Consider the following 20,192-nt stretch of genomic DNA (forward strand, 5'->3'; position numbering starts at 1 on the left):
ACAACCCCGTCGCGTCCTTTGATATATACTAGTGATGCGACAAAAGAGGCATTTGACATCAACCGGTATCGGCACCCTCGGGATTTGGCACGCACACACCTACCTGGACCGTCTCCGATTCCATTCGTTAGCCACTCGTAGGGAGCTATTTCACTAAGTGGATTGTTTTAAGATTTAAAAAGTAAAGAATATTTTGTTATTTTTATGTACGTTTCTTCACAAAGTTATATTTAATTATAAGTTTCTTTAAAAGTATATTCGTACAATTGAAGAATTTTTTATACTAGGCATGTATATTCATCACACATTTTGTTTTACCAAGTAAGTTTTTCTGATAATTTTAATTTTAGCCCTCATATCGTGGCTAGTGATTCAAAAATTTATTTTAAAAAAGTTTTGGCTCGAGACCGTATAATGAAAAAGAAAACATTATTAAAAGAGAAAGACCAATGTCTAAATTAAATATAAATACGTCGACAAAAAATTTCGACATTTTGACAATAAAATTTATGACGAATGACGATTCTTTCGTAAAATTGAAGCAATTTGGAAATCAAAGCGGAATAGAATTTAACATTGGTAGACAATATAAAATAAATATTGAAAATTATAACAAGATAATTACGATTAATAGATATATCTAAATTAATAGACGTTATATGTTTTTTCTCAAAGCAAGAATTGGCATTTAGAGGGCATAGGGAATTTATTGAATCTAATAACGGAAGTAATTATATTGAACTTTCTTATTTATTAAGTACATCGGATAATCTATTAAAAATACATTTAAAGATGTATACGGTTTTTACTGGCTTATCGAACAAACAAATACGAACGGGCCCTGACGCGCAATTAATTGATTGCCCCTGTAAGTCGGCTTCTTACAGAAACACAGCTTCCCTATCATCAAATGTCACGGCACGCCACTGGTGCATATATATTTTATTGTATTATTTGGTATAAGGGATGTATTGTACTTTTACTGATGTATGGTCCCTAGGTTTTAATACTAACATGGTTTTAATACTAACAGGGGTATCTACTATATCCTATTGTATAGTTTTTACTGGGGCAGTATCTTTTATTTTATTGGTATATGGTGCATGGTTTATATATTTTATATTGTTATATATAGTTATATTTGTTTTTAATAGGGTATACAAGGTTTATGGGTTATTTTATGGTTTTATTATATTATATAGTTATATTGGTTTTTATGGTTTGTCTGGGAGCACTGGCTAGATATAAGGTTTTATCATAGTTTATAAGCAGTATTTTATTATATATTATTTTATTTATATAGTTTTTATAGTTTTAATTATATATATTATATTTCAGGTATTTTTGTTCCCCTCCTGCTTGGGGAAAGAACGGTGCATTTTACCAGCAGTGATGTCCATAAACATCCTGCTGCATTTTTAACTACTATTATGGTGCATACATGGTGTTGGCATGACCATACTATGCCAATAAAAATCTACTTTGGTAACCTTATGTGTATGGTGCATAGGTCTAGTAGATAGAGGATGGTGTTCTAAGTCTAAGGGACTTGCTGTTACGCTCACGCAAGTACAGCAAGGGATGGTGCTGGGACCTTTGGGACGGGATGTATGTGTTATCCTATAATGATGACATATGCTTAAATTAAAGCATTCTTTTAATTTTAAAATGTTTTACAATCATTTATTGATTTTGTGTAATTTGGCAAATTATACAAGGTGTCTATTTAATTATTTGTATGATTTAATTTGAATTTTCAAACTATGTAACAATAATTGTTAATTGGTTTGCAAATTGTTTTATTTTGTGTGCAATAAGTGTCCAATAATTCTAAGGAAAATTTTGGATCCTAAAAATATTCTGCATTCCTGTTGAAATTGTGAGATTCTGGGGGCAATTAAGTAATTAGATTAATTATAACATGGGAACAATCTTCACTAGTGACTACTGGTACATATAAGATCCCATACAGCCTCTCCAACCTATAACATGGGAAAAACCCAATCTCCACCTGGCACTTCTGTCTCCCTCGGGTCAGATAAACAAGAGATGATCAAATATCCTAGCAAGATCAACAATTTCACTTCCTTTGTTTTGGAAAGGTTCTAAGATAAATCCCAACACTTAATTGTTGATGTGTGGGAACGTTGATATTGTTTAAATTATATGGTAATAAGAGTCACCTAACCTTGCAGAGAACATTAACAATCCACCCAAGTTGTCAATTTCTTACGGCCCTCGTCGGCCAAGCTGACGACACATCTCAAAATTATTATAACAACGTAAATCACCTGATCAAATTCCCACACCCAATGGAGATATAATGGGCTTGCACCCAAGATTCAGAGTGGACACACCTCAAAGAGTGGACCAAAGTTCGTCTTGCCAACTCTCATCTCCCATCTTCTCTGACCAAAAGGATTCCCAACCAAGAAGACAGTGAACCAAGTTAAAGGTATTATACTCAAACAATTCATGTAAACTCTCTCTCAGTCACCTTAGATATAAGTAGCTAATTTGTCAATTTAGATATATTTATCCTTTTGTATTTTAACCTTACGTTATTTTGATTCATAAAACTTTTGTTATTTGTTAACCTGTCTGGACCCTGTTGACTTACTCATAATTCCACCGCTCGATTGGGTTCTGCATTTAGATATTAGACGATCAAATCGCGAGTTAAGATGCATAAATTTATCTTAACTGGTGTCAGACCTGACAGGAGAAAAAAATTACACAATTTTCCCACCTCATACAGAAAATTTTCCATCCAGTGACCAACTGAACAGACTTCACGAGTCCAACGCTGGAAAAGGGGTTAGATTATTCACCTCTAACCCCCAGATTCTCACAAAATTATGTAGCTAAATAAATATGTTTACGCAATATAATTGAACATCGTCACTCTCCATTGAGACCTGTGACACACTGATTTTTTATCAAGGCATGTCTTCATATAACATTGAGGTTCTGCAAAAACCTCACATTGTTACTTTTATGAATGAAATTTTGAGAGATTAATTCTTACTTCAAACTTTTGAAAAAATTAAGATGCTTTACAAATAGTCCTTAATTTAACATTAAAACAATTTATGTTATTGTTAAATTACATAAATATCAAACTTTACACAACAGCCAATGTAAATTTTGATATTTATGTGATCCCGATAAACAGTTTTCCTCCCAAACTGTGTAAGTATTTTCAAGAGAGCAGTAAATGTTTCAAAAATGCATTATATTCCGATTCTTATAAAAAATAAACTATTATATTTTATGATATTCAAATTGATAAAAAGACCTTAAAAATTTATTTTTATACCTAAATAAAAAATAAAAATTCTTTTAGTTAAACTTCATTAAACTGTGATAGTTATATTTTAATAAACTATCAAGTTTTATATATGCAACTTAATATAAACTTACTTCTGCATTACCAAGAACAACGTTAATCAGAGCCATATACGCTCTCATATCTGCTTTTTGAGCACCATCAAGATGTTGACTCAGATGAATACCCTACAAAACATTAAAAATATAAATAAATTTCAGCAAAACCTTCCTGAATAGATTAGATTTATCTATTTTAAATTAGTTAAATCAAAAATATAACTTTTTTTTAATTTTCACAAATTTAATTATATTTGTGCATTACAATGTTAAATGCGTAGAAGTAATCACAAAAGTGTCTTCTTTTAAATCTTAATGTCCTTTTCACACTTCGCAAACTAACTGTCTTTTTAACCATGTTTTACATATTGAGGCAAAAGAGTAGCCTAAAAAGGAAGGTCAACTCCACTGTAAAGACAGTTCCTGAAGTGTGAAAAAGACAAAGATTTAAAAGAAGACACTTTTGTGATTACTTCTAGGCATTTAATATTGTAATGTATGAGTTTTGTCCTGGCATGTTTTAATTATATTTTTTTAATTGTTAATAACATTTGGCCTGAATTAACTCAAAATGTACCAGTTTTCTTAGTTACCGTATTATAATAAAAATTGAATCTTAAAAACTGTATTTGATATATTCTTTTGAGGAAAATTTGTTATGTTTATTTTAGTGATTAATTTTTAAATGATAATTGATAAAATAAAAAAATTTGACACATTAAAAAACAATCTTTTTTTGCAGCCCTCCAACGATTCTTACTCATGCTATGTTTGGTTAAATATTCAGAAATGTAATGTTTCACATGATTAAAATAGGGGCATCATTGTCACCATTAATAATTTCAATAAACTGTCACGATCTGAACAAATGCCAACTACATGTATAAAGCTTTAAATATAATTATGGTCATCAGAAGAATGTTTCTTGTAATGATCCACTTTGCCATGCAGCATCTTATGGTTGCCAGGGCAGAGTTTCTGACAAGGAACAGAATATAGACACAACATGTCATGTTACCATGTTTAATTTTCTATTAAAAACTGTAGACTGAGATGTTTTTCTTCCTCCTATGTAACTATGGTGCATGGAACAATTTGGGATGGCCAGACCTGATATAGAACATTCTAAGCTCTTAGAATGTTCTGAATGAAATTACAGCTAAAATATATTTTATTAGAATATTTTGTAAATGTTCTATTAGAAATAACAAAAATTCATTATTCATTGAATATTTTCACTTCCAAAATAAGGTGCGCACACACACACACACACATTTATATATATATATATAACTATATTTGTCAAAATACAATAAACCAAACTGGAATTTAAGATTAAACAGTCATATTTACACACCTCTTCCAGTAACCAATTTAAATTCAACAAACATTTTCAGCCTTCCTTAGAGGCCTTCATCAGGCTACACTTTCAAGAAGAGAATGTTTCTTTTAACATTTGAAAGAACATTCCAAAAAGAATTTGCATGGTTTAAAAATTCAAATTACATCTAATTCATAACTTTTGGAGCAAATGAATAAATGCAAATCTACTCATACAACAAATAAGTGGAAAAATAAACACACACACCAAAAACTAAAAAGTTCCAGCAGCAAAAGAATACTTTAATATGTAAAGAAATATTCTTGTTCATATATGTAATCATGTGTGTCACAGAGGACCATAAGGCTTCAGCCATATATGTCTCTGCATAGAGATGCATACAGCTGCAGCAATAAACTAATGTTCCAATTTCTTTTTTTTTAAATTATGCTGTAACTACATTCTCTTATCAAATTTATTGTATTTAAAACCTAAGGGTGACCAATTATGATGGCCAAAAATGTTTGCTTACTTATTAAACAGTGGCATGCCATCCAGGAAGCTGTGGAAGCACCACTTCCCTTGTATTTTCTAAAATATAAATACATATTGTGCAATTATTTTCATATTTTAACATACTTTGAATTACTTAAAATTAGTATTTTATTATAACCACATTATGTAATTTATTACAAATTTCTATACATGTGAAAAACAATGATAAGACTGCTATTCGCTTGTGCCAACGATCGATCTGACATCTACTGGTGTTAGCGCGAACTACATAATGGCGACTACTATGGGTATAATGTATGTCTGTGGTCAGTAAGAATTAGAAAGTATTTAACCTACAATGGTAAATAATAAGTATTGCTGTGTATTTGGATGTAAGTCTAAAGGTACATCAAACTCAGTACATATGCACACATTCCCAAAAGATAAATTACTGAGAAAAAAGTGGGAAATAAAACTAAAGTTAGGAAAGCAATCAACGAAATCTATGTACGTTTGCAGTTTGCATTTTGACAAAGACGATTACTATTTGCCAGGTAATAAAAACATTTCTTATAAGTATATTTTAACTGTTATCACATATGGTACTTACGTTTTCATAGGTTTACCATGTGCTCGTCATTATTTAAAACCTAATTCGTATCCAACTAAAAACATACCGATAAGGAAGTTTGATACAACCACCTCAAAACAGATTGCTGAGCAAAGGTCCATTCGTGCCCAAAAAAGACAAGAAATACGGAATAAAGGTTTGTTTCTTAATTTTGTCAGATGCATTTCTTTAATAACGCTATGCCAAAACAAGATCTTATAATGATTGAAATCACTAAATTTTTAGGTTTGGAACCGGCAAATAAGAAAACTTGTATCAAGGAAAAATCTACATATCAACTCTAATAATGACACCAACATTTTGGAATTGTCACAGCCCAGTACATCCTGGTCTAAATCATCTATTGACTGCTGTGCATGCACAGATCAACAAATGACATCACAAATAGAGGAGGATGAAGATATGACATCAGTATCACAAGCAGAAAAAGATGCAGCTACAGCACTCTTAAATTTAAGTGAAAAATCCAACATTCAGGAGGAGAGGGATATTTTGATGGAAAAAGGAATTCAAGTGAATACACTTTTAGATTCAACCTTAAAATTTACTGTGTTTGACTTAATAAAATCAGACAATGAATTGAATATTCTCACAGGTTTAAACAGTTTTAAAATGCTTGATACCATCTCTGCCTGTGTTAGTGAGTTGCAGTCCAACAATACTGCTTATAAGCCTACTACAATATCTACTAAAGTCAAAATTGTTCTTGTTATGATGAAGTTAAAACTGGCCTTGCCCTTTGCTTGTGTTTCAGTTTTATTTCAAATTTCCATGACAACATGTAGAAGAATATTTTTCAATATTATTGCTTATCTGAGTCAAGTATTAGGTGCTGCAATTGTGTGGCCTTCCAAAGAAGAGATAATGAAAAACTTACCTTTGTGCTTTCAAAAATACAGCAAAGTTCGTGTGATTTTGGACTGCACTGAAGTTTTGGTTGAAAAACCAAAGTGTATTAGTTGCAGAATATTAACTTATTCCCATTACTATGGTAAGCATACTGTTAAAGTATTAGTTGGAATTGCCCCATCTGGTCTTATCACCTATTTAAGTAAAGCATATGGAGGTAGGGCATCTGACAAAGCCATATTTGAGGAATCAAATTTGTTAAATTTACTGGATCCTTATGCAGATCAAGTAATGACGGATAAAGGTTTTCATATAGAAGATGCTTGTTCTGCTAGAGCTATTGGTTTAGTACGCCCACCGTTTGTAAGAAAGCAAAATCAGTTAAGTAAGCATGATGCACTGGAAACTGCAGAAATAGCAAAGGCCAGGGTACATGTTGAACGTGCTATTCAGAGAATGAAACTATTTGCTGTTTTAAAACAAAAATTAGACTGGACTTTACTGCCACATATTGACAAAATTCTAACCATTATTTGTGGTGTGGTAAATTTATCTAGACCAATATTGGGTGATGACAAATTTTAAAGAGTGGTGTGAGCATTTTCATTTTGACCCTATATAAAGAAGCAGTATTAAACAGCAATTTAATACTGTTTTTATAATCTCATAGTTAATAAGGCTTACTCATTTTTGTTTTTCAATTTTTGTATGATAAAGAACTCAAACACTAGTTAGGACAAAACATTTTATTCCAAAACAAACATAACATAACATGTTTTATAAAATTATTAGTACTTAACTCTCTATAATTATTTTGCATAAATCTGTAAGAAAATATCTTTCTTTGCAAATTATGAATAAAATACTGAATAAAAGAAAATGACTTTATTTTAATTTGTTGTATTTGTTTAATTGGGTGCTAATATTGTTATAAGTTAATAAAATTCAAAGTAATGTGTATTTTCTTCTAAAAGTGATTTCTGATGGAAAAAGCAAGATTGTATTTAAGAATTATGTCTGCATAGGTAAGGAAAAATAATTTTGGTAAAATCATTTAGTAGCTTTTCTGTCAATTTATGAATAAAACTATAATCTGCTAAAACTTCAAGGGTTTTAAGGGTTTGGTCTTTGCTACTGAATATTACAAAATCACATGAATTTAAATTTAATATAGCCAAACCTAATTGTACCTGCCCATAATACTTGTGATTTTTTTTAAGCTGTAATTGCCATGCCCATCGTGTACTATATACTTAAGAGATTGCACCATTTCTTCTGCAGATTTTTCTGCACCAATTTTGGGGCACTTTACTTCAAGCAGCTTGATAGGTTTTTCATCGTTGAATACAATCCCATCAGGAGAAAATGCAAAACATGTCAGTAATGGTGAAATTATCAAACCAAACTGTTTGACATCACAACCATAGAGGGTTCCATACAATGTGAGTGCTGTTTTTTCCCACTTTTTACCATACTCTGTATTTTCATTTCCCTTAAATTTGCTTCTAAATATATTTGTTAACTTCTTTTCCCAGTCTGCATTTTTCCTCCTTCCATAAGTATATAGTTCATAGCACACTGATCCTGTCACTCTAATACTTCTTTCTTTCTTCCACAAATCATTGTTTTGTTCCATTGTCAAGTGGCAAATGTTTTCTATCTCTCTTTTATTTTTGTATATATTTTCTCTGTAGTACATTGAATCCTGAATAGGCATAAGATGATCACTTATATTAGGCAAATATTTATTACAGTCCATACAGTGTTCAATTACTTTCAATATTGACCAATGTGGTGCAATATTACCAGCTGAACTTTGTACAGCTTTGGCTACTAAGCATTTTCTTCCAATTGAATGCTTTGCTAAAGCAGAATCAGGCAACTCTTGAAAAAATCGTTCTGTGATAGCATCTCATTGGCTTTCATTTAATGAAAGAATTTCTGTTTCCTTTGTCTGGACATGGCACAAATTTTCAACTTTACAAGCTCCATATCTCCCATCAGACCTGCTTGACATTTTGCTCCAATACTGCTCAAGATCAGTACAACTCAGATCTTCCAAAGTATTACCATACCTGCAAGAGAAAAGTACTTATTTATATCTTCATGCCAATACAACTAACCTATTAGTTAAATATTTGAGTGTTTTACCTGTTTACATGAAGCAGTGTCCCTATTGAATGCTTACAGTATCCTGCTTCTCCTGCTATGCAAGTACACTTTATAGATGTCATCAAATATTTATTGAGTTCTGAACTCCATTTTATATTTAACGTGATTTCGTGAGGTTTCTTTGAAACATTACTAGATAAGCAGAGAGCGAAAATTTTTATTTCGACTGGGCAACCATCCTCGTCATCTGTCTTATATATGTTTTCTTTAATGCCACAGCAAATTATCTGTTTTAGCATTTCCTCTCCTTCTATAAGACATCTTTTTCTATCACCCACATATTCTAAAATGTCACAAAGTGAAATCATTATAGTATTAATCCTAGTTGATTTCGTAGTTGTTTATGTCGGACAAGAATGCGGATAAAACGTTTTCACTATAGAGAGATAAGTTAACACACAAGTGACTCGCATTTGTAATTTCTATGTTGACAGGCACGCTATACCCTTTGTGGCAGCCATTTTAGTCGACTCATACGTCACCTATAGTTAGTGGCACAAGCGAATTGTATATTCGAATATAAATTCGTGTATGCATGTTCTCAATGGAAGTGCCATATTGTTGAATACAGGACATCTTCCACTGCCAAAATATTTGAATGGTGTAAAGCAGCCAGATTATATGCATTCGCACATGTGCTTTACAGAGCACCAACCTCATGCGATTTACCTGGTGGATGCTACACACCAAAATATCGTATAACGCTTCCAATGATTCTTTCCAGGGCTGGCATAGCTTCCCAATCATCAAATGTCACCGCACACCACTGATATTAAAGTATTCTTGTGTTTGTTTATTTACTGCATGCTTATTAGCTACATATTGATCTATATAATTCTGTCTAATGTCTTACCTTTGTATTTACAAATGCTATAATAGGATCTATTTCAGAAACGACAAAAGCTCCACATTTTAAAAAAGGTACATGTCCTGAAAAATAAACAAGTAAAATATTTAGTTATAATTAATAAATAATTTAATTATAAATTCTGATGGCTTTAGAATTAAAGAAAATAATATAACACTTATTTATTTATATATATACTAGTGTATATAGTTTATCCTTACAAAATATCTCAGTCAATTAGTTAGAAACAACAAAGTCTTGTTTTTAAATACTTCAGAAGCATATGATTTGATATCACTAATTACCCTCTCTTAATTTGAATATAAAATTTATAAAAATCATTCAAATCATTGTCATCAGGAATACATTAATACACAGTATCTAAATACAAGCAAACACTCAACTTGATTAGGCCTACGAGTTTTCAGAGTATGCATTCCTGACAACAATGATGCGGAAAAAAATCCAAAAATGAAAGCACTTTCATCTATTTTTTCACATGTAGAACACAGATTTATCTTTCAAATGTATAATAATCATATGCCGCCACCAATTTTTCTACACAGAAATGTATTTCAATATGATCCCTTCATTAACATTATTGTTTTAGCTCACTTTCACATATTCTATACTCTTCTACCTCTCATTCTGTAAATAATAAACTCTATATCATCTCTCATTTAACAAAACAAGTAGCAAAACATTAAAGACATGCATTATATGTATTTCTAGCATAAAGGCACAATGTAAAATAAACAAGTATCATAAAACAAATCAGATATATATTCAAGTTTAATTTTTAATATAATCAGTCATCTGTTTTTATGCAAAAATAAACTTTTGTTGCGTATGCTTCTTTCTACATTTTGAACCATTTGATGCACTTTGATTGTATAATTTTGCCTTAATTATGGCTAAATTTTGCAACTTCGTTTTCCTTGCCTTCACACTCTTTTCTGGTTATTACATTTCACATTAGTTCATCACTTAAAAATTGAATAAGGAGAAATAATCATATTATGCTGTTACTATTGTATGACTTTTCAGACAATTACTGCACTGTAGAGACAATATCAATAAAGATAAAAAAATATATTGTAACAGTTTATTCTGAAAGAAAATTATAAAAATTGGTTTAAAAAGAACACTGATATTTCAAGATAAATATCTTTTTAATGAAATCACTCCAAAGCAAAACAAAAAAAAACTCTTTCAGCATTAAACCTCTTTAATAAAGACAATAATGCACCATTGAAAGTACTTTTGTACATATTTTACCTTTATTAAAGAGTTTTAATGCCAAGAGACAATTGTTTTTTGAATTGCTTATGTAATTTGATGTGAAGTGTGTGTTCAATCTTTTGTAAATCACTCCAAACTGATCATCTACCTATTAATTGAAAGAAGGTTTCAGTTTGTCTGACTTAGTTTGAGTAAAAAACTGGGGCTAGAAATATGGTTTGGGTATCAAATTAAAGCTCTTATCCCATATCCTGTAGATGATGCCAGTGAAGAGAGATTTGAGAAAGGTGCAATGGTTCAGGCATGGTAAAGTGACAAAGATGCAATGTTAAGTCTACAGGGCAAACATGTCGGGTCCCAATACCTGTAACTTTAACCCAAGCAATTTTTTTGCATTTTACAGTTTAATTCTTATAAATACTGAGGTCAATAAATGTACATTTTAGTTACCAAGACCATTGTTTTGATCACCCTCTCTGATCCCCACCCCCTCAAAAGCCTAAACAATGCCAGGCATACACAGCTAGATTTCTATCATTTCACAAAAACATATTCAGTTCATTCGTTACTTTTTCATACAATAGCTTTGACAGTAAAATATTTCGGTAGTAATACCAAAATTACACTTTGTAATACAAAGTACACTATTAAATATAATTATATATTAAATATTAAATATAATTATAGAAATTAATACATTTGACTAAGTAGTGTATTATGAAATTAAACAAATTTTGATAATATATATTGAAGAGACTTTCTCAAATATATTAACATTCCTATTAAATTCATGTTTTAAATTTATCACCTTTCTAAATGCACTTTCAAATCACAGTTTTATATAAAACTAATGAGTAAATACAGTAACACAAAGTTGAGTAGAGAAAATTTATATAATTTATAACTTTACACACAAGTATTTTGTATATATATCTAATCAAAATATTTTTGATACCTGAAGGAGACATGTGTTCGGCATTTTTTCTCATTACAACTCTATATTTCAAACAGCACATTCTAAGAAATGCTTGTATGCTCAGGCAATTGGTGTAATCGGGCAATAAAATCTGCATATCTAATTTAAAAAATATATATGATTTATTTTTAGAAATGATATAAATTATAAACTAGATATATTAATCAGTAAAGTAGAATAATATTTCGAACCTAATAAATAAATAAACAATTGTATTAATAATTCTATTATATGAATTCTAATACAGTAGACTCCGCTTATTGCGATCACTTTGGTCTCTTGCCTACTCCGATAGTGATGATTGGTCAATAACATAGAGGGTAAATAATAAGACTAATTGGTAGCAACCCTGGTTTTATTGATTCCGACATTAAAAGAACATATTAAAACAATTAAAAATATACATAACTCAAATATTTATTAATTAAAATTATCCTTATTAATTAATAGTACATCCAGTGTTGTTCCATGGTCTTTTCGTAGTATTTTAAAGACGACAGCTAAGGTAAAATTAAAGAAATGCCAGAAATTTAAACTATTGTATTATGAATAAATAACGACTAAAAATAATTAAAATTTAATATTGAAGCATATATATCATATTTCCACAAATATAAAAGCATGCTGTTATAGATGAGACAAAATTAACAAGGGAAAACCTAACGTTCCCCAAAGAAAAGCTTAAGACCAAGACACTAGCATAAAAACGGGCATAAAACCCCTCACCGTAAAAGCCTTTAATCAATGACCATGATATTTTACGCCTGAGCAGGTCGTAAAATCAGCGTAAAAGTGAACTGAGCAGTGTTCAACTTTCGACGCAAATACAGCCGTAAAACAGTACCATCCACCAATCAAAAGTCAGTGAAATCTAGGTCATTGTGACACGGTGTGAAAATAGCAGAAAACAAGCTTTTATGTATGTTCTCTCATGGCTACTCTAGAATAGATCTGGAAAGATTTATCGAAAACATCTGAAAGTATTCATGTATCTACGACAAGAGGTATCCTGATTATAATAATGGATGCCTAAAACACATGATATGGATAGCCAAAGAAAAATCCTTCAATTTTGAGGAGTATATGATAAAAAAGCTAAGCTTATAATTGCTGTATATTATCTTAATAATACGATAAAAGTTAATATATGAAAGTAAAGATATTATTTTTACTACATTTGTAATTATAGTACAGAAAAACTCGTAAAATATAATCATTGTCTTTATATCGATATATCATGTATACAACCGTACAGGCGTAACTTCGACAGCACCATCGCCGTAAAAAGGCATCGCCTTCGTTAGCCGGACCTCTCACTGCAATCCGAGCATAAATGCAAATAGGTCACGTGATTAAAGGTTTTTACGGCAAAGGGTTTTACGCCCGTTTTTACTCTAGTGGAGTCTCGGCCTAAGTCAAAATGGAATGTGAAACCTCTAAGTTAAAACAAATGTTCCTGTTATGTAGATTACATAGATCATGTATGTATGCATAAAATCTGAGAATATCAAAAGTGAAATTTCAAAGTTAAAATTTGTTAAGTCTGATTGCAATATAAGTAGTCCTGCAAATATATTAAAATTAATTGATTATATTCACAAATCCTTTCCAAAACAAGTTCTAACAGAGATAAAAAATCACCAGTAAAATTTAAGACACAACCCAATTTGACACACTAAATAAATAATAGTTTCAATATGCTGGGCTTTGAGATGTTTATATATTAGCTAAAATTTTGTAATAATACAAATTACATATTTTACATGTCATACACACAATTTTAATACATATACTATATATCTTTAAACTGGTTTTCGTAACTGTATAAAAATCTTTACCAGCAAAACTATTTATTTTTTCAAATGTTTTCAGTTGTTCTAGCAGCCAGTCAAGATGCCTATACAAAACAAATATTGGAGTGTAGAATGTTTAAAGTTTAAATTTGCAGACATATAATAAAATGTTGGCAATTTCAACCTGAATACAAAAGCAATTATAAAAATATCAACAGAAATATAAGAATAACTAATTACCAATATAAAAGCCATCCCCTGTGTGTGTGTGTGTGAATTCTTTATAACTCCTGCAATCTTTGTCCAATCCAGATGAAATTTTGGTTATATTCATTTTATATTCTGGTGGAAAGTATAGGCTAGTTATTTTGCAGAAATATTAGCTAAAGAATAAATGTTTTATCAATTTCAGATTGGTGATCATACTATATTTCAGTGATGTTCATGCTTGACGAGGAAATTTCCCTTAACTTGCATTTTTAAATATTTTGATAAATGGAGTATTTTAAACTTACTTAATTAAATTTAAAATTTAAACTCTAAAAAAGATAGCCTCATCATGTCACTTCTATAACAATTTTTTTTTAAATATTTTTATAGTGACCATATGACGTTCTACTATCCAATCAGAAGTAACAATCTAACAAGCCCATTATTTAGAAAGTGTTATCGTTAATCTAACAGACAGGTTATATGACATATATCCTATATACTTACTAATTCTGTTTTCATTTCCTAAAGTGAATGGTACAGTACCTCATGTATGCTGGGAGTAGTAATCATATCCAACAGATCTTATGCATTACAGATGAGATTCACATTGTTTTGGAAGGATTTGTAACCACATAGCTATGTTTGTATACTAATTTCTGCACTCCCCCTCAATTTTCTTCTTTGTGTTGTCTATTAGTTTATTATATATCATCACAGCACTTCCACTGAGGTGTATAGGTTTTTGAACTGGGAAGTTTATTGTGTATGTAAGCAAGTTAGATACAAGGTTGTCAATACTGTATCTATGCAGTGACAATGTATCTCTTACACCACTCCTGGCATAATGGATACATGGAAGAAATTTAATACACAGTGTATATATATGCGGGGATTAGATGAGTCAAATTCCTAAACTGTTAAGAAAATAAACAGGTGTGGAGGAGATGAGGGAGAAAGGGGGTGAGAGGCAAGTAAGGGGAGACATCAGTTGGAGAAAGTGCAAAGGGGACTGAAGATGGTTACGAAGGCTAGATAATTGTCCTTTCTATTACTATTCCTACATATAAACACAATATCTATAAAAAGTTCAAAGAACTTATATAAATATATACAATTTTCAGCTAAGTTCTTGTCAAATATTTTATGAAAGGTATAATTTGATCCAAAAATATGATGAAATCTTAGTTTGACATTAATAGTCTAATTTAAAATCTGAATAAATTCTAAGTTTCATTGAACAAAATAATAACTGTATATAAAGTAGATATACATGACAAATATATGAATATAATGTTCAAAAACATATTTTGTAAACTCACATTCACTTGGCTGATAAAGTCTTGCATCTTCTGGCCATGGTTCCATAGCTGAAAAATTTAGTTTCAATTACTAAATGAATTAAAACAAATTTTAATTCACAAAAATATCCTATATAGAAATTTGGTATGTAAATTTTTAATATCTAAAAAGTATTCTGACATTCTTTCTAAAACCTTTCTAAACATACATCAGTTATAATAAATTTAATTCTACAAATTTTTGTTTTCTCAATGACTGACTGTTCAATTATCAATAAGCAACAATATATGATCAATTAATAATATAAAAGGACAGTTATCAAGTTCCCAGAGTTGTGATATAACACTGTATGGTAGGATATATGGAAATGCTTACTTAGTCACCTTCAAAATAAGATCCTTCAGCACACACACTTGTCCCATCGATCATGCCATTGTTGGAAGCACCATCGTCGGAAGGTTTCTTTTGGAATATTCACAAGTTCAGCCATCATACTTGTTGCATTCTTTGACGTGGATGGTGTGGTGCCCCACAAGTTATACCACACTGTCCAGGTGGTATACCTGGACAGTGTGTTACTGGTCATTTCTACATGCAAAATTTGCAAAGGTTGCAAGATGCAGTTTGGAGATAATGGCATGACAAGTGGCAGGAAGATTTCTGGATCACAAAAATACACTGAGTCACTCATCACTTGTTGTGCAACAATCCCATGCCAACAAAAGACTTCCTGTCATCATTCAATCATTGTACTCACTGGAACACAGTCTGAGTAACTTTTGGCTGTTCCCTATTCTGAAAATGAATCTCAAGGGAATACATTTCAAAACCATGGAGAATATAAAATCAAAAACAAAAGCCAAACTCCTGAATATTCCAAAAGAAGCCTTCCAATGGCCCTTCCAACAATGGCAGGATCAATGGGACAAGAATGAGTGTGAGTGTATGGGTATGTATGCACATGCACTAAAGGGTCCTACTTTGAAGGTAATTAGGTAAGTGTTTCCATATGTTGACACATGGAAACACTTATTACAGGCATTATAGTACAATTCCAAAAACTTTTGACTGCCCATGCACATATAGAAAATAAAAAAATAGTCACTTTATCAGCTGTTAATCATGTACCGGTACATAAAATATTTGGTCAGATTTCCTTGAGTACAAGAACATGAAATTTTCTGTCGGAGATTGTGAATCTTATCAGGTTTTTCACTTTCTTTTATTTTACCAAATTTTGATTGCCCACCCCTCTCTCAATACAGGATATAATATTTTATACGTAATTTGTTCCTCTTTCCCAATCTAACTTACTACAATATATGTAACAACAATGAACCAAAGAATAAAACAGATTAACAGTCAGTTCTGCTGCTATTAGAGATATCATGTGAATATGTAATGGTTTTAGTATGTATTTGTATATAAAATAGCTTTTATTGTTTACAAATAACCAATTTTGGGTAAGATTGCATAAGTGGATGATGCCGTTTGGACCTTAACACAGCCATAGAGCACGTCCATAGAAGCAAAAAAGTTAAAGGAATTGTATCTATAAATGCGACCCTTCACAAAATACAGCCCCCCCAAAATCAGCTTAAAGGCTATTTCCAGGCACTAAGAGGGATCACGATGCACGCTCTGCCAAGCCCATCACGCGTTTAACAGTCAGTACAGGGCAATTAGACATTCTAACGATATTCATCGATAAAGAATAAAGAAAAGTTTGATGGTTGACCACGTGCTAGATATCCATCTTCAAACACAAAATCAGACAACAGCAATTCTGGTCTCATCTCGCAGACGTCACATTTGCAAGTCACATTACAGGCATAACGATTGGTGCCTATAACAAATAATAAGTGCATTAACTTCTACAGACTAGTTTTTACCTCAAACTGGTACTACCACCTATTTTCTATGCTCTGCATCATCAAGGCAAGCTGTAGCGAGCCTCGACCAACACACCACACGTAGTCGTGCACTTTGGCACCGGCTATCGTTCGCACCTCGGCACCCGGTGGAAATGAGCCCTCACACCCTCTAAAACTATATAACATCAACTACTCCACAAATAGTCAAGTGGGTTACTCGAAGCCACATGGGCCAAATACACCAGCATGCAAAACTTAAGCAATGATTGCTTTTTAGTCATAACTCCTCAAGAAATCACTCGAGAATCATTCTACCACATCTAAAGTCGTCCAGAAAGTTTCTTCTAGCCATACCACACGTACAAATGCACTCAAACTCGCAGCAAACGTCTTTATTAGCGCCTTTCATTCTTTTTATCGTAGTCTTGCACCGTGTGCATCAACTGCATGCATTTTGCATATCCTCACATCACCCGCGATGTCTTCTTCCCAATATTTGCATACAAAGCACCTTTCTACCAAATTGAACGTTCATCATACTGATCGCAACAAGCCCTTTCCTACGATTTCACGGGCGTCTGCATAAAATTACATCATTGCTTAAGTTTTGCATGCCAACGTATAGTTAAATGCGACGACCTTAGCGGAGCACGCGGTGCGCGGCGCAACTCGCGTGCGGCTTTCTCGAGAAAGGTCACACTTAGAGGTATGGTTCCTTTGACTTTTATGCTTGTACAAGAAAGGTCGAAAACCCCTCATTCGGAGCTTAAATCGTGTCAACAGTTTTTTGTGTTATTTAAAACGAATTTAACGAGGCAAATTAACCAATTTCTTCCCTCGTAACTGTTAAGACGATACGAACTTCTAATCATACGCTCGACTCCAAAGAAAACGGTAATTTATAATCAAACTCGAAAATAACTATGCAAAGGTTATCGATTATAAAGCTTACCTCCCATTTCCACCGCAATGGATTCGGTCAAAAGCACTGAAGGCATGACTACACGATCACCACGCCAATGGAGACCTTTCGTGACGGAAAGATCGTCTGCCACCCGATTGGAAGTGTTGCCAACTCTTTAAAAAAGTCTACTATTTATGATTAAATTTCCATAATCGTTCTACATTCTATTTTAATTTCAAGTAAATTATTTTATTAAAAGAATAAATAAACTTAAAGCTTTTTGTGCTTCATTACACTTTAGAATAATATCGTTTATTTGTCTTCGCTAACGGGTATTTGGAATCTTTCCTTTCCTTTGGCTAATAGAGGAGTGTACTGCTATTCGCTTATACTCCGGAAGAACAGGAGGATGATCGCTCAGCGACCGAAGAGTCGGCCTTATAGAAGACGGCCAATCCGAGAAGAGAGGTCACGGACATGACCAAAGCCGGCCTTATCGGACACGGCCTCCGCGAGAAGGGGAGATAGGAATGCCTTCCAGGAGGACTTGGGGGGAGCAGGCCCCTATTCAGGCGTCATTGGCAAGGAGGAAAACCGGATAAACTCCCGCTGCCAGCTCGCCCGAGTGAGGCGCAAACCCCCAATCGAACTCCAGTGTCTAGAATCTGATCACCGCCAGTATGAGCGGAGACGGAGTCCACGGGTTCTTGGAACCGCACTCCCGAAAAAGCTTCGTACGTACCGTCACAGCCTACAATAAGAATTTTTATTGTAGGCTGTGGTACCGTACAGTACTTTAGCCTTGAATTGAATTGGTGCTTCTAGTTGACGAGCGGCTAATTATGTAAACCAATTCGTACGGTGTCGTTGGATCGCTGCTGTTTGAATATCGGCAGATGATTAATTGTTCGTGCATGGGCGTACTAGTTGGGGGAGCAGGAGAGCAACTTGTCTCACAAATTCAACAGTGAAAAAATTCGGTAAAAGCGAGGGGAAAAAAACACAAATATAAGAAGCAAAGAGTAAACAAATTATCGGTGACGGCAAATTAAAAATTATTACTTGTGTTTTTGTTTGTGCAAATCGATTTTCTCTGTCCTCTAATTAAAATGTCCCTGCATGCCCGTGTTCGTTGTTGGTTTAGGTGACTTCAAATGTGGTACCGCGAGAGTTTGTCAGTACATCGAGTTGTGCCTTATGTCTTTTCTCCCCCCCCCTTCGCCACGTGGTGGTCCGTCTCGGTGGAGAAAAGTTGTGTAATTCTGGGTGTGTAACTGAGGGTGGGAGTTTTATTGGAGAGTGTGTCTTGGGGAGATGTCAGAACGGAAGTGGAGAGAGGACGGAGAAGCAAAGTAATGGTGATGTGTGAAAGTGCGGGAAAAAATAGTCGGGAAGTGAAAAAGTAAAGACTGTGAAACCAAGTCAGTGTGGAAATTTTGAATTTCGAACTGTTTTCTGCCCAGTGCGAAGAAAAGGAAGAGGTGCACTTCGAACTCATTTGTCGGTATGTTTTATGTCCTCACGTTACGGGAATTTTGAGCAGTATATTGTCGGGAGATTTGATGTTAACGATATTCGGTACATTGAATTGTCGGGCTCTGTACATTCCTGTGTTTTTTTCCTAGAAGTACTGTATGTTCTCAGGAAAATTAAAGGGTTATCTTGTTAATTGGATAGTTGTCTTTGTCAAGTCCCTATTGAGATCAGTGGATTTCCCCTGCTAAGCGTCTGCTCTATCAAGCACGCTTGTTCTAAATTTGTCCCTTCGAAGAATCACTAAAGTTCTACGTGTCGACTCGTTCTCACGTTTTATACTCTCAGAGAACGTTATTCTCAGCTAGACGTCACGACGAATCGGAATAAGTGTTAATCGGAGAGTAAGACAGAAAGCCAAAATATCCTTATGAACTTAACAAAACACTGCAGTTTGCAATCCAGAAGCATTCAATATTTTGTCAATTAAATTTGATATTAATCGGAGTTCTATAAATAATTTATTATCGTGCGATTCTTATTGATCCATTATTCCCTTTTTGCTTGTACAATACAGATCGTAGGGAAGAAAAAGGCTAAGTCCAAGGCAGTGGCGTAGCGTGAGTGTCAGCCGCCCGGGGCAAAGGAAAATTTCGCCGCCCTCTTAAAATTTCGCCTCCTTAAATAAAATACGGGGAATCCCTACAAGTCAGTAC

General features: G+C 32.9%; 2 protein-coding genes across 2 annotated transcripts in view; one reads left to right on the forward strand and one right to left on the reverse strand.

Moving 5' to 3' along the window:
• The window catches only part of LOC136984996 (metaxin-2-like), a 42,903-nt gene extending 24,734 nt beyond the window's left edge, over positions 1 to 18,169 (reverse strand). The window contains exons 1-5 of the mRNA XM_067282161.1: positions 18,052 to 18,169; positions 15,246 to 15,293; positions 11,900 to 12,019; positions 9,709 to 9,785; positions 3,424 to 3,516 (exon numbers count right to left, since the gene is read on the reverse strand). Of these exons, the coding sequence (XP_067138262.1) occupies positions 3,424 to 3,516; positions 9,709 to 9,785; positions 11,900 to 12,019; positions 15,246 to 15,293; positions 18,052 to 18,097 (384 nt within the window). The 5' untranslated portion in view covers positions 18,098 to 18,169. The remainder of the gene's footprint in view (positions 1 to 3,423; positions 3,517 to 9,708; positions 9,786 to 11,899; positions 12,020 to 15,245; positions 15,294 to 18,051) is intronic.
• On the forward strand, positions 5,445 to 7,290 carry LOC136984931 (uncharacterized). The gene is made up of 2 exons (XM_067282076.1): positions 5,445 to 5,970; positions 6,060 to 7,290. The coding sequence occupies exon 2, from the start codon at positions 6,207 to 6,209 to the stop codon at positions 7,266 to 7,268; it is 1,062 nt and encodes a 353-aa protein (XP_067138177.1). The 5' UTR covers positions 5,445 to 5,970; positions 6,060 to 6,206; the 3' UTR covers positions 7,269 to 7,290.
• Positions 18,170 to 20,192: the final 2,023 nt, after the last annotated feature.

The sequence above is a fragment of the Centruroides vittatus genome, unplaced genomic scaffold (genome assembly GCF_030686945.1).
Source record: "Centruroides vittatus isolate TY-2023 unplaced genomic scaffold, ASM3068694v2 contig_120, whole genome shotgun sequence".
Lineage (NCBI taxonomy): Eukaryota > Metazoa > Arthropoda > Arachnida > Scorpiones > Buthidae > Centruroides > Centruroides vittatus.

Coding starts and splice junctions, on each gene's coding strand:
- LOC136984931 (XM_067282076.1), top strand. CDS start 6,207: ATGACATCACAAATAGAGGAGGATGAAGATATGACATCAGTATCACAA.